The 13431-nt window shown below is 40.7% G+C and overlaps 1 protein-coding gene across 1 annotated transcript in view; it reads right to left on the bottom strand.

Annotated features, from left to right (window-relative positions):
- Positions 1 to 13431, bottom strand: part of AGPAT5 (1-acylglycerol-3-phosphate O-acyltransferase 5) — a 138138-nt gene that overhangs the window by 78930 nt on the left and 45777 nt on the right. The window contains exon 4 of the mRNA XM_065400398.1: positions 6862 to 6951. Coding sequence (XP_065256470.1) covers positions 6862 to 6951 — 90 coding nt within the window. The remainder of the gene's footprint in view (positions 1 to 6861; positions 6952 to 13431) is intronic.

Genomic DNA, 13431 nt, shown 5'->3' with positions numbered 1-13431 from the left:
GATTAAGCTGATTATTTCTTGTCCTGCCTTCAGTGGACATGGAGAACAGCTGATCACCATTCTTTTTCAAAATGCATCACTTTCTTGACCCATACTCAAAGTACCAGAGGGGTAGCCGTGTTAGTCTGGATCTGTAAAAAGCAACAGAGAGTCCTGTGGCACCTTTAAGACTAACAGATGTCAGGGCCGGCTCTAGGTTTTTTGCTGCCCCAAGCAAAAAAAATTTTGGCTGCCCCCCCCCCAGCATGCTTTTTTTTTGGCTTTTACACATGTTTGCACTTTGCAGTTTTGTTTTGACTGTTTAAAATTAAAAAAAAATGAAAACAGAGAATTTGTAGTTAGTGAAATAAAACAATTTCCTACTAGTGTAATTTTAACATTTAATTTTAACAAAAACACAGTAACAAACAATTTGAGTTCAACTATACACCGTAATGAAAAACTTTTGTGTCTTCCAGTTTCTCATAAATTAAAAGAATTTATATGAACTGAATTTTTCTGGTTTTTATACTTGTGTAGTCATTTAATTTTAACAAAAACACAATAACAAACAATTTGAGTTCAACTATACACTGTAATGAAAAACGTTAGTGTCTTCCAGTTTCTCATAAATTAAAAGAATTTATATTAACTGAATTTTTCTGGTTTTTATACTTGCGTAGTCTTTTAATAAGTCAGTGAAATCTAATTTTTTTGCAATAGTACTTTCAATTGAAATTAATGCCAGTCCTGACATACGATTTTGAGACATGGTGGACCTCAAATAATTTTTTAGTAATTTCAGTTTTGAGAAACTGCGCTCACCAGAAGCCACTGATACTGGTAATGTTAAAAGAATGCGTAATGCTATAGCAGTGTTTGGAGTGAAAAAATCATTTCTTGCTATAAATTCTAATACTTTTAGAGGAGAAGTTTTAGGACTTATGAGCTCAGATAAAGCTATTAATTCATCATACAATTCTACTGCATCAGGTGTCAGCAGCGTTATCAGTACTGAGCGCTAAATGTAGGTCTTGGCACTGCTTCATGAGGTCTTCTTTGGAAAACTGATTTTTAATATTTCCAATATCGTATAAAAATTCGAAAGTTTCACAATGACCATGCAACTGACAAAATCTTTCTTCAATGGAAGTTATAGCTACATCCAAAATACAATAGAAACATTCAACTTTAAACCTTTCGTTTGGATTGAGAATAGGATCATCATGAGCCTCATAACAAAACTGTCTTGTTTTTTTCCGAGGACGAATGAATTTTTGAGGTGCAAATGTTGGTTCAAAATCAAGATCCTCTGCTATTGTTGTTGCTTCTTTGACAGTTTTTTCAAATCCTTCATCTGAACGGTATTTTTTTAAATATTCCAGCGTTTTATTCAAAATCATCTTTGCCTCGGATATGTCTATGGTTATGTTCTGCATAACTTTGCTGGTCAAATTAATTTGATTTAGAATATTGTGCCAAATAACCGTGCAACATGAAAATTGAAACTGCATCATTTTCTGAGCCAATGTTTCAGCTTCATGTCGAAATGAAGGATCATAAGACAAGTCCTGGCTTATTTCGAATAGTGCATCGTAAATCTTTCCTGATGAATATCGGAATGGTCTAATAGCTTCTATCCTGCTTTCCCATCTAGTTTGACTCAGAGGCTTAAGTGTGAGTTTTTGTTCAAGATGCTTCTTCAAGACTGCCCAACAGTGTGTGGAAGCACTAAAAAAGTTGTAAATTGCTTGCACTGTGGTAAAATATGAAACGGCATCTTTAGATGATTTGGCGGCATCACTGACAACCAGATTGAGCGAATGCGCATGGCAAGGAATGAAAAAAGCTCGATTGTTTAAATTCAATATTCTTTGCTGTACACCTGCATGTCGTCCTCGCATGTTTGAGCCGTTATCGTACCCTTGGCCACGCATATTTTCTAAAGGTATTCCATAGTGTTCCAATCTCTGTAGAATTACATCTGTGAGGGCTTTCCCAGTAGTTTCATTCACTGGTAGAAAGTGTTCACAAATTTTCACTTCTGCATTTTCATCAATTTTCAGAAATCGTAAAACTATTGACTTTTGCTCAGATCTTGAGTACAATCAACTATAATTGAGTAATATTTGGCATGTTTCAAATTCGATAAAATTTCATTACGCACTCCATTAGAAATTAATTCTATTATCTCATTTTGTGTATTTTTACCCAAATAATGGGTGTGAATCTCTCCATCTTTCACTCTTCGTACATGCTCAGCCATAACATTATCAAATTTTGCCAATAGCTCAACCAATTTTAAGAAATTTCCATTGTTATTCTCATATAAAATATCCGAGGATCCACGGAATGCGAGGCACTGTTCGGCTAGGAAATTAATGATTGCCAGTAAACGTTCCAACACTGCTTGCCAACGTAGAATTTCTGAATTTAGTTGACGTTGCTGTACCGCATCGATTGTTGTACCGGTACGTAATCTGTTTGACAGCTCAATCCAATTTGTCAATGAGCGTAAATGATTTTTTGATGTTTCATGTTCTTTCAAATGCTGATGCAAATTTCGCCAGTCATTAAAACCTGCAGTTGCCAGAAAAATGTCTGAGTTACAGAACAGTTTGCAGCAAAAACAAAAAACTACATCTTTGGTCTGTGAATACACTAACCACGATCTATTAATTTGTTCCCATTTTTCATTTTTTTCTTCATACTGGATGGCATAAATTGACGATTTGACTCATTAAATGGATATTCAAATGTAGGATCTAGTTTTGAAGGACCTTTTTTCACAATAATAATTCGCACTGTATCAGTAATTATTGTCGGCCATGTACTTGGATCCGATCCTATGTCAGTCTCTCCACCTTCCAATAATTGTTCTTCAGTTTTAGATTTGGATAACAGTTCTTCATTTCTGGACTCTTCAGCTGAAGTAGTAAATCTTTGGATGGATTGTGATTGTTCGTCTTTATCAGTTAGTGAAGATAATCTTTGGTCAGATTGTTGTTCATCTTTATCAGTTGATAAAGGTAATCTTTGGTTCGATCGGTCTTCATCAGTTGATGAATAATCACCATCATTGCTTAGAGCTTTCTCCTTGATTGTCGACTTTTTAAAAATACTTTTTTGAAGTACGAGATAGTTTTTCTAATTCTTTTTGCCGTTTCTCTCTTTGTTGCCGGTAAGCAGCACCAGAAAGTCGTTTTCGTTTTTGTCCCGGCATTTTAGCCCTATAACCACTGGCACCGACGCGAAACGGAAATTAGCGCGAATGGCGCTGATAGGGCAGCACAGTACACACACGTAATCGTGATTTGAGTGACCGTGTCACAACATGACATGATATTTTTCACGTCACACTCCTATTGCACTACTGTACTTGCCGTAGATAAGGCGCTAGTCATTGGGGCGAGAGAGCTCCCCACGAGCTCGGATACACACTGGACCCAGCCCTGCTGGCGTTTTCCCAGCGCTGAGGCCGCCCAGCTGGGAGCCTGAGGGGCATGCAATGGAGAGAGCTCTGTGGCTGGAGGAGCCAAGGAAGAGGTGCTGGGCTTGCTGGACAGATGCTGCCCCTCTCTGCCAGGTCGCTCGCCCCCTGCAGGGGGGGAGGCAGAAGGAGACTCCAGGCACCGGCACCCTGAGGCCACCCTGCTGGGAGCCCGAGGGGCATGCAATGGAGAGAGGTCTGGGGCTGGAGGAACCAAGGAAAAGGTGCTGGGCTTGCTGGGCAGATGCTGCTCCTCTCTGCCAGGTCGCTCGCCCCCTGCAGGAGGGGAGGCAGAAGGAGACTCCAGGTACTGGAGTGCTGTGAGGGGCTGGGGAGGGAGGCAGCAGCCTCTGGGGCTCCAGCAGGCAGAAGCTCCCCAGGGGTCCTGGGGACCCTCCCGCCTGGCCCGACTCTTACCTTGCTGCAGATCTGGCCTGAGGTGGAGTCATCTCTGGTCACCGCCGCTCCCAGGGCCAGGGGTTGGGGCTGCTGCTGGATCCCAGCCCTGCTCATCCTTGGGCTTCGCCTTGGCCCTGGGACGAGCTGGGCTCAGCCCGGGCTGCCGCTCTGCTCCCCTCTCCCCTCCCCTGGCAGGAGGCGGCGCAGAGAGGAGGAGGAGGAGGAGGAGGAGGAGTCAGAGGCGGGGACAAGCCGAGGAGGAGCGGACCGCCCGGGCGCCATATTCCCCCGTCCTCTGCAGCCGGAGCAGGGCTGTGCTACCGGCTCCCGCCTGAGGGGGGGGTGGCCGCTTCCCGCTGCCCGCGGGAGAGCGGCGTGAACAAGCCGAGGAGCGGCCCGTCCTCTGAAGCCGGGGCAGGGCCGCGCTACTGGCTCCCGCCGCTCTCCCGCTGTCAGCGCCCACCCCCCAGGCGGAGCTGGTAGCGCGGCCCTGCCCCGGCTGCAGAGGACGGGCCGCTCCTCGGCTTGTTCACGCCGCTCTCCCGCGGGCAGCGGGAAGCGGTCATCCCCCCCCCCTCAGGCAGGCGCCGGTAGCACGGTCCTGCCCCGGCTTCAGAGGACGGGCCGCTCCTCGGCTTGTTCGCGCCGCTCTCCTGCGGGCAGTGGCCACTCCCCCCCCAGGCGGGAGCCGGTAGCTCAGCATTTTGCCGCCCCATACATTTTGCCGCCCTAGGCACAAGCTTGTTTAGCTGGTGCCTAGAGCCGCCCCTGACAGATGTATTGGAGCATAAGCTTTCGTGGGTGAATGCCCACTTCGTCGGATGCAAGTGGGCACCCGGCGAAGTGGGCATTCACCCATGAAAGCTTATGCTCCAATACATCTGTTAGTCTTAAAGGTGCCACAGGACACTCTGTTGCTTTTTACAGATCCAGACTAACACGGCTACCCCTCTGATACTTGACACCATGCAAGGCACTGCATTTAGCCGTATGGAATGGAAATCATCCTCAAAGTGTGATCCACCATAATCTGCAGATCCTTTTCAGCAGTACTACTGCCTTGCCCATTTATTCCCCATTTTGTAGTTGTGCATTTGATTTTTCCTTCCTAAGTATAGTATTTTGCATTTCCTCCATAGCACTTACAACCCCACCAAGTTTGGATTTATTCGCACATTTTATGTGCACATTCTCCACTCCATTATCCAAGTCATTAATGAAAATATTGAATGGTACTGGACACAGGACAGACTTATTTCTTTAGTTGGCTTATGAGAATGTCATGTGGGACTCTGTCAAAAGCCTTATTAAAACCAAGATATACCGTGTCTACTGCTTCTCCCCTATCCAGTAGGCCAGTAACCCTGTCAAGAAAGAAAATTAGATTGGTTTGGCATGATCTGTTCTTGACAAATCTATGTTGGCTATTACTTATAACCCTATTATCCTTCAGATGCTTACAAACTGATTGTTTACTAATTTGTTCCAGTATCCTTCCAGGAACCGAAGTTAGGCGAACTGGTTTATAATTCCCTGGGTCCTCTTGTTCCCCTCTTTAAAAGATAGGCAATATGTTTGTTCTTTTCCAGTCCTACCCATCCTTCATGAGTTCTCGAAGATAATAGCTAGTAATTCTGAGATTCCTTCAGCTAGTTCCTTAAGTACCCAAAGGGGAATTCCATCAACTTGTATACGTTTGGAAGTATGCCTACACTACAGAGACTATACCGGCACAGCCACATCGCTGTAGTTATGGCAGCAAAACTCTGTTAGAGTAGATGCAGCCTACATCAATGGTAGGGGTCTTTGTCATCAGTGTACAAACATCATCTTCCTAAATGATGGTAGCTATGTTGACAGCAGCATTATTCCATTGTCATAACTGTGTCTATCTTGGGGGTTTGGTTGGCATAGCTACCTCAGTCAGGGGTGTAGATTTTCACATTCCTGACTGGATGCAGCTATATTGACCTAACTTTTAAGTGTAGACCAGGCTTAACTTAACACAATTAACCTTAATATTTAGATAAGTATCTGGACACAATTAACTATTTTAGTGAAGACTGAAGTAAAATAAGCATTAAACACTTCATACTTCTTGATGTCATCCATCATTAGCTCTCCTTCCCCGCTAAGTAGAGGACCTACACTTTCCTTTGTCTTTCTCTTGCTCCTACAGTACTTACAGAACTTCTTCTTAATGCCTTTCTATGTTCCTTGGTAGGTGTAACCCATTTTGTGCCTTAGCCTTTCTGATTTTGTCCCTACATGCTGTGCTATTCTTTTGTTCTCATCCGTAGCAACTTGTCCATGTTTCTACTTTTCGTAGGATTCCTTTTTCATATATTTTAAAGCATAGCTGATCAACTGAGATATCTCAAGTATTACCAAGTGGGTTATAATGCACCAAGCCAACAAGGGGGAAAACACAACATATTAATGTACAGTAACTAATACAAATGAAAGCATAGTGATTCCAACCACTGAACCACGGACCATAGAGGGAGTCATGAGAAAAGTCACTTGGCAGTAACAGTTGTTCTTCAAATAGAAAATTATCAAGAGATTTTCCCTGTAGCAGACAAAGTTATTCAGTTTTAAAATGTCATTTACATTAAAAATGATTAATCATCCTGATAGCTGATTAATTAACATTTTGTAAGAATGTTTCTTGACTTTCAAAAGATCAAACTAATTTGATATACAGTTAAAAAAAATCAGTCTGACAGGCATTACTACAGTAAGCAAGATGCTATTTTAAAATATAGGGAACAGTGAAATTGGCTGTTTCTGGAAAGAAACTCAGTTGCTGTAATGGTAGCTCTAAGAATAATCAGTGAAAATACATAATGAAAACATGCATATGGTTGCTTGTCTTGTAATTTACAGATACTAGTTATTTCTAATTCCTCTGATGCAGTCATTTACAGTTACAAAGATTGATTATTTAAAAATAATAATAATAAAATAAAGAGAAAAAAGTGTAATCTTACTGGAGTCTCAGCTTTCACCTGGGCCCACAGCTTGTTTCTCATTTCTTTTTCATTAAATCTGGCACTTCGTTTTACATAGATTCCTCCATGCTAGGACATAAAAATTTAAAAATGAAAAGTATTTAGTATTTATCAGATACTACATTTGATGAAAAAACAAATGTTTGAATTTGGATAAAAACAATTTTAGATATTATGGTGACAGGTCATTAGAAGCATCTATTGAGATAAAATTAGCAGCCTGCATAGTAGAGAACATTCTCTCTCAGGATGAAAGACACACCATTTTACATTTGCATAAGCAATACATACTCTTCAACAAAGTTACATATAAGGAGAAGTGCTATACATATAGATCACAATGTCCACACAGATAATTAGAAAGCACCTGACCTGTCTTGTTTAACAATGTTACTGAATCAGAAGACAACACTGGAACTGACACGAGGGTCTATTCCTACAAATACACACACAGAAGTAACTTTATTAATGCAAGTAGTACCACTGAGATTAATAGGACTCCTCACATGAGTAAAGTTATTCATCTGCATAAGTATTTGCAGATCAGAATTTTCAAATCTGGGCATCATGCTGTAAATAGCAACAGAAGACAAATACTGAAGACATGTAATAGGTATCATATTGTAGATACATGTATGTATGTATGTGCGTATGTAGTAACAAGCAGCACTGATCATATCACACTATTATATACTTTCACAAATAAAAGAAAGTCTGGTAATTGCAAAGAGGAAGTTAGATACTGATGATACTCAGATAAATTAAAATAACTACTTGTTTTAGAAGGCAAAAGATTCTTCACAATAATAGCATTTTCACTGGGAAATCTTATGAAAAACTAAACCATTTCCTGGAAAAGATTAGTTTTATAGCTTGTTCCAGACATATTACTATTAACATTTTAAAACTGAGAGACTGATCGCACTATTAAGATTGAAAAGAGAGAAACATAACTAAAGCAAAAAAGATAAAAAAGAGGATATAAATAAAATTTGCCTCTTAAAAATAAATTCCTCATTGTTATAAATAACAATCTTTTTGTATGTTCAAAATTAAAATCTGTTATCTTACCAAATCATCTTTTCATCATTGCTGCACATTTACTGCTTTTTCTAAGTACTGTACTAGACTACTTGCATTGATTTTTTTCAATAAAAATCTTTGAGAGATTTAAACACATAAGTAAAGAACATTCTCTTATAGTCTCAAATAGATGTTTCATTAAATATATGAAAACTAAATTAAGATCCCAAGAGGATGCTGGATTTTCAATAGGATAGTAAATGTTGTCTCATAGCAAACACCAATTTATTATCATTGAGAGAATGGAAGGCAGATAAGGCTAATAAATGAACCTTAAATTGAAGAGAGTGATAGGTCTGCTATTTTGAGCTGGAGGAAGTACTCAGGTATACATTAGGTTGAGGCCGTGAGATGGGATCATTATCGTCATTCTCTGCCCACATTGTGAACCTTTTCCATTTTAAAATGTAATGTTTTCCAGAGCTCACTAATATATCCTGAACAGAAGTGGAACAAGATAGGCAATACATTCAGTTCCGTTAGAAACCTAAATAAGGTGAACAGTTTGTGTCTAGATGGCAGACTCAACCATCCTGTTGAGTAAGCAAATCTGGAATGACAGGCAGAGTTTTGTACATCCCTTCTGAGATGTGTAGTAAATCTGTGAACAATTGCTGATTGGGCCAAACAGGCACTATTAAAATTATCTTCTTCATGTCCCCCCTAGCACTCTGTTATTAGACACAATAGGAGGAAAGGCATATAGGAGACTTTGGCTCTATTATCTGAGGAACACATCTGAAATTGAATGTCTGTCTGCCTTTGCTCTTGATCAAAACTTCTCACATTTTGCATTTTCTTTCATTGTGAAGAAGTCTGTCTATGGGTGTCCCTAGCATGTGAAGATTTCCTGTATCACTGAAGTTTCCAGTGACCGCTCACCAGTGGCTATCATGATTCTGCTTAGCTGGTCTTCCAGATTGCTGTTTTTCCCTGTTAGATGCATAGCCACATGTTGTGGAGAGGGCACCATTCCCATTGCCTCACTGCAAAATTAAGAATGGGCACCTTCCTGCTTGTTTATATAAATTAGAGATATTGTCCATAAGCACCTGAACAACTTTGTGCTGGACATGAGGTTAGAATGTTTTTAAATGCCAACAAATTGCTCTGAGCTCTATAAGGTTTTAATGTAATTTAATGTAATGTTGTCTTTGGGGGGATTCCAATGTTCCTGGACTGTGAACCTGCAGCAGTGAGCATACCATTCTATGTTGGATTATTCAGTATCTGTTATGGATGGAAGAGGACTGAATGGTACCTCTTTGAGGACATCATAAGGTTGACCCTGCTAATCTAGAGATATTAGCACTTTCTTTGGAATGGAAAGCTGTTGATTCATCTGTCTGTACTTTGTCTGTAGTTGGCTGACAGCCAATGCTGTAAAGTTCTTATTTTGAGACATGCGTATATTGTTGAAGTTAAGAGTCCCATCAACTTGAGATAGAACATTACCCTTTGAGAGTGCCAAGTTTCTACTGCTGATTTTACATTCAGGAACCTCTCTTGAGGAAGAAGCACTCTGCTTATCTCAGAGTCTAACAGAGATAAGATTTCATAACTGATTTATTAGAGTGACTTCTTAGGGTTTATCATGAAACCATACTTCTGAAGAGAGTACATGTGCAGAGGAGCATTACAAAGATGTTCCTTTAATGACACTTTTATTAGTCAATCCTCCAAATAAGGGTACACGAGAATTCCCTTTCTTCTTAGATGAGCTGCCACTGCTGATAGATATTTTGAGAATACTATGAGGGCAGCATAAAGTCCAAATGGAAGGATCCTGTACTGGAAGTAGTCCTCTCCCACTATGAAACTAAGGTATTTGCAATAAGAACAAGAGGAAATATGTAAATGCCTGTCCTTTAATCACGAGCTGCAAGCCAATCTTTCAAAGGGAGGGTATGATAGAGGCTAGGGTAGAATACAGAAACAAGATGTCTTGATGAAAGTATTGAGCTTCTTGAGGTTTAATTAAGGCAAAGGCTTCCACCTTTTTGTGTGTGTCACAGGGAGAGATTGTGAGAGACCAAAGTGCCATGAATACCCAAGACTTCTGCAATAGCAAGGACTTGATTAGGTGAGATGCCCAGATGATCCCAGCATATGAACCATGTCCACTGCTTCAAAGGGGGAAAAAAAAAAAAAAAAAAAAAATCCACCAAAACCCCAGGGTCCCAGCCAATCTGACATGGGGAAGTTGCTTCCCAACCCGAAATCTGGCAATCTGTTATAACCCTGAGCATGTGAGCAAGATACACCAGTCCAACATATAGAAAAAGGATTCTCTGTACCACCTCAGAGCACTAGTCCAAACCATCTGTTATCCTGTCTCCTGCTCTGGCCAGTCTCTGCTTCAGAGGAAGGCTAAATAAATAAACTTACACTACACCTAGCCAATTGTGTACTGCAGAAAAAATTCCTTCCTGACCCCTCTAGGCAACCAGTGGAAGTCCTGGAGCATGAGGGCCATCTACTTCATAGCAGGATCGTGATACTGATGCGACTCATGTTTACAAAGCCTTTTGTGGCCCTCAAGTGAATGGTATTATGTCAGTGTAAAGCACTATTATTTTATTCAGTTTTACTGTTATATAAGCGTGCAGGTTTATTTTAAATTAGATTATAAACATTTTTTTGGAAGTACCATCTCCAGGATTTTGTGATGCAGGTTCTGTTAGGTGCAGGACATATTACCTCCTCCTTATTCCTAGAGCTAGAATCTCCGATCTCAGCAGGTTCTTGTGATTGGAAGGATGGATTTTTTTTTTTTTTAATTGTATTGAATATCTTCTGCGGACAATCACTAAAATCCACTTGTCCATAGGTAAGGCTAAGATTTTGTCATGGATATTTTTAGTAAAAGTCACGGGCAGGTCACGGGCAATAAAGAAAAAATCATGGAAGCCTGTGACCTGTCCGTGACTTTTACTAAAAATATCCATGACAAAATGGGGAGCTCAGCTGCGGGGTCCCCACACTGACTGCTGAGGCTGGGCAGCTGCAGGAGCCTGCTCCCAGCTCTGGTTGAATTTATGGCGTGGTCCCCCCACCGCCCGCAGTGGCCAGGAGCTCCTGCCTCCCGTGGCAGCTGGAAGCTGGGGGGGGGGGAGGGGGGAGGCCCGCCACCTGGAAGCTGCAGGGGTCCCCCCGCCAACTGTGGCGGCAGGGGACCCTGCAGCTCCCGCTGCCATGGCTGAATTCACAGAGGTTGCTGGAAGTCATGGATTCTGTGACTTCTGCGAGCTCCATGAAAAAATCGTAGCCTTATCCATGGTTATAAAAGTCCAACAGTGGAAAAAAATGATATAGCCAGTCTCCAAATGGAGGGGAGTGAACCTGAATTAAGACTGGATCAGAGCTCTCGGGCCTTAGGCCACGAAGTTGACATACTGCCCAATAACACAGCTACTCAAGATGCCTGATTGCCTCTTGATCTCAGTTTGAAGCTCTTTCTCTTTGGTTGAGAAAACTGCCAAGGAGGCTATTGCTGGTGATATTACTGTCTCCTTTGAGTAAAGTGAGAAGACAATCAAGGGTAGTGTTGTCTTTGGTATTTAAAACCTAGAACTTGTGGCCTTTTCCTGTGCTGTTGATAGATGCTCAAGTAACTGGCAGTGTATCTATTTTCCATCTTTTACAGAAACTCATCAGTGGTGGTACCCAATGGTCCTCCTTCTTTAAAAGGAAGATCCTCCACTTTAGCTCTCAGGAGGCAGTCCCAAAGATTTAAGCCAAGCATACCTTCTGATAGAAATTGTAGTAGCTACAGCTCTAGCTGCTGCATCTGAAGTCGATAGATGCTATCAAGGCATGTCATGCTACTTGGAGACCTTCTGTTATGACAGCATGTGCAAGTTTCCTCTGTTCATTCAGGCGCAAGTCAATAAACACTGACATTTTCTTCCAAAGATGGTATTGTTAGCGCACTGTGGTTTGGTAATTCATAGAATTTAACTTAATGTGAAAGATGAGAAGACTTTTTTTCCCAATAAATTCATTTTCTTTCTATTTTTATCTGAGTAAATAGAGTGTACTAATCCACCCTTAGGTCTCTGAACAGCAGCTTCTACTACCAAAGAGTCTGAAAAATCCTCTTGGGGTAAATATTTATATAATTTGTCCATCTTTTTAGACACTGGCTAACCTGAGGATGGACTTGCCCAAATGAACTTTGTGGGTTGCAAAAGCCCACCTAGTATTAGCAGTGATATTCTGTTTGAAGAGTGAGAGCCACAGTTAGCATATTGCTCTCCAAAAAATAGCATCAAAATGGAGCATAAATTCAATGGTGCATTAACTCCTCACTATTTGTTCTGTCACTCCACCTCAGAAGGGAATCACAAAACTACCACAGGCTAATAGCCAGTTGAGGCATGGCTACTTATCCAGACAAGCAGTGAGGGCTAGTAGGGGACTGGAAGGAAGCACAGAAAAAGCGTATATAATATTTTTTGCTTAATTTTTCCCAAAATTCTCTGCTGACCTTTTATCCAGCATGGTTGCATTTTAGCGGAGAAGGCCTGGGCAGAAACTGTTCTGCAGAAGCACACAAAAATATTAAGGCCAGCTTTAGATACACAGCTATTATATTTTTAGCTAATAGAACAATCCTGTGCCACAGCAGATGAATGTAAGGAGCTTCTTTGTTTGTTACCATTAGAAATACATATTCAAAAAAAAAAAAAAAAAAAAAAAGGAATTTGTTAGCTATGCAGTCATCTATAGATCCAGTTCCCTAATTTATATTGAATTTCTACTGTATCTGCTTTTGAATAATATCAAAATATATGTGTAGGCTCAAAACAGATTACTGGAAGTCCATAAGCACACGGTCTATATTTTCAATTTTTTCTCTCTGTACTTTAAAACATGTTTCTAGATCAACAACGAACTATGTTTACAACTGTGTTTCCTTAGCGCCTGAATTCTGCACAACTAGATAGCCAAAATGTGTGCATATTCCAAACAGGATGTTTACCTGAGGTAGGGAATATGAATTCCGTGAGTATTCCGTAAGTACATATCACTGGAAAGTTTTAGTGGACTGTGAGTGACATCACTGACAGAGCATCAACAGGAAGAGGAGGAAGTGTTTTATGTTTTAGCAGTGTTTGGTGTGATAAAGACAATAAAAATACCTATTAGCTTGCACTACAGTCCTGGTGTATCCCTTTTCAGTAATTTAAATACATTTTTTAAAATACACACAATACTAGTGTCTGTAAACAGGCTTCCATTTGTGTCCCTGGATTAGAAATATATCCATCTCTGTTTAATGTCTTTAATAGTGTGAAAAGTGTTGTGTGACACACAAAACTACACAGGTTTAAGTTAATAACTACGTTCTGTATAAAAGTGTAGCCTACATTCACACTAACTTCCAGAGGAACAGTCTATTAACAATCAGTATAGTAGTCAGGAAGTTGAACACAGAATATTCCAGAGAGCCACTGCAAGATT

The sequence above is a fragment of the Emys orbicularis genome, chromosome 3 (genome assembly GCF_028017835.1).
Source record: "Emys orbicularis isolate rEmyOrb1 chromosome 3, rEmyOrb1.hap1, whole genome shotgun sequence".
Classification (NCBI taxonomy): domain Eukaryota; kingdom Metazoa; phylum Chordata; order Testudines; family Emydidae; genus Emys; species Emys orbicularis.
The sequence above is the reverse complement of the archived record's forward strand: the minus strand, read 5'-3'. Positions and strand labels throughout refer to the sequence as shown.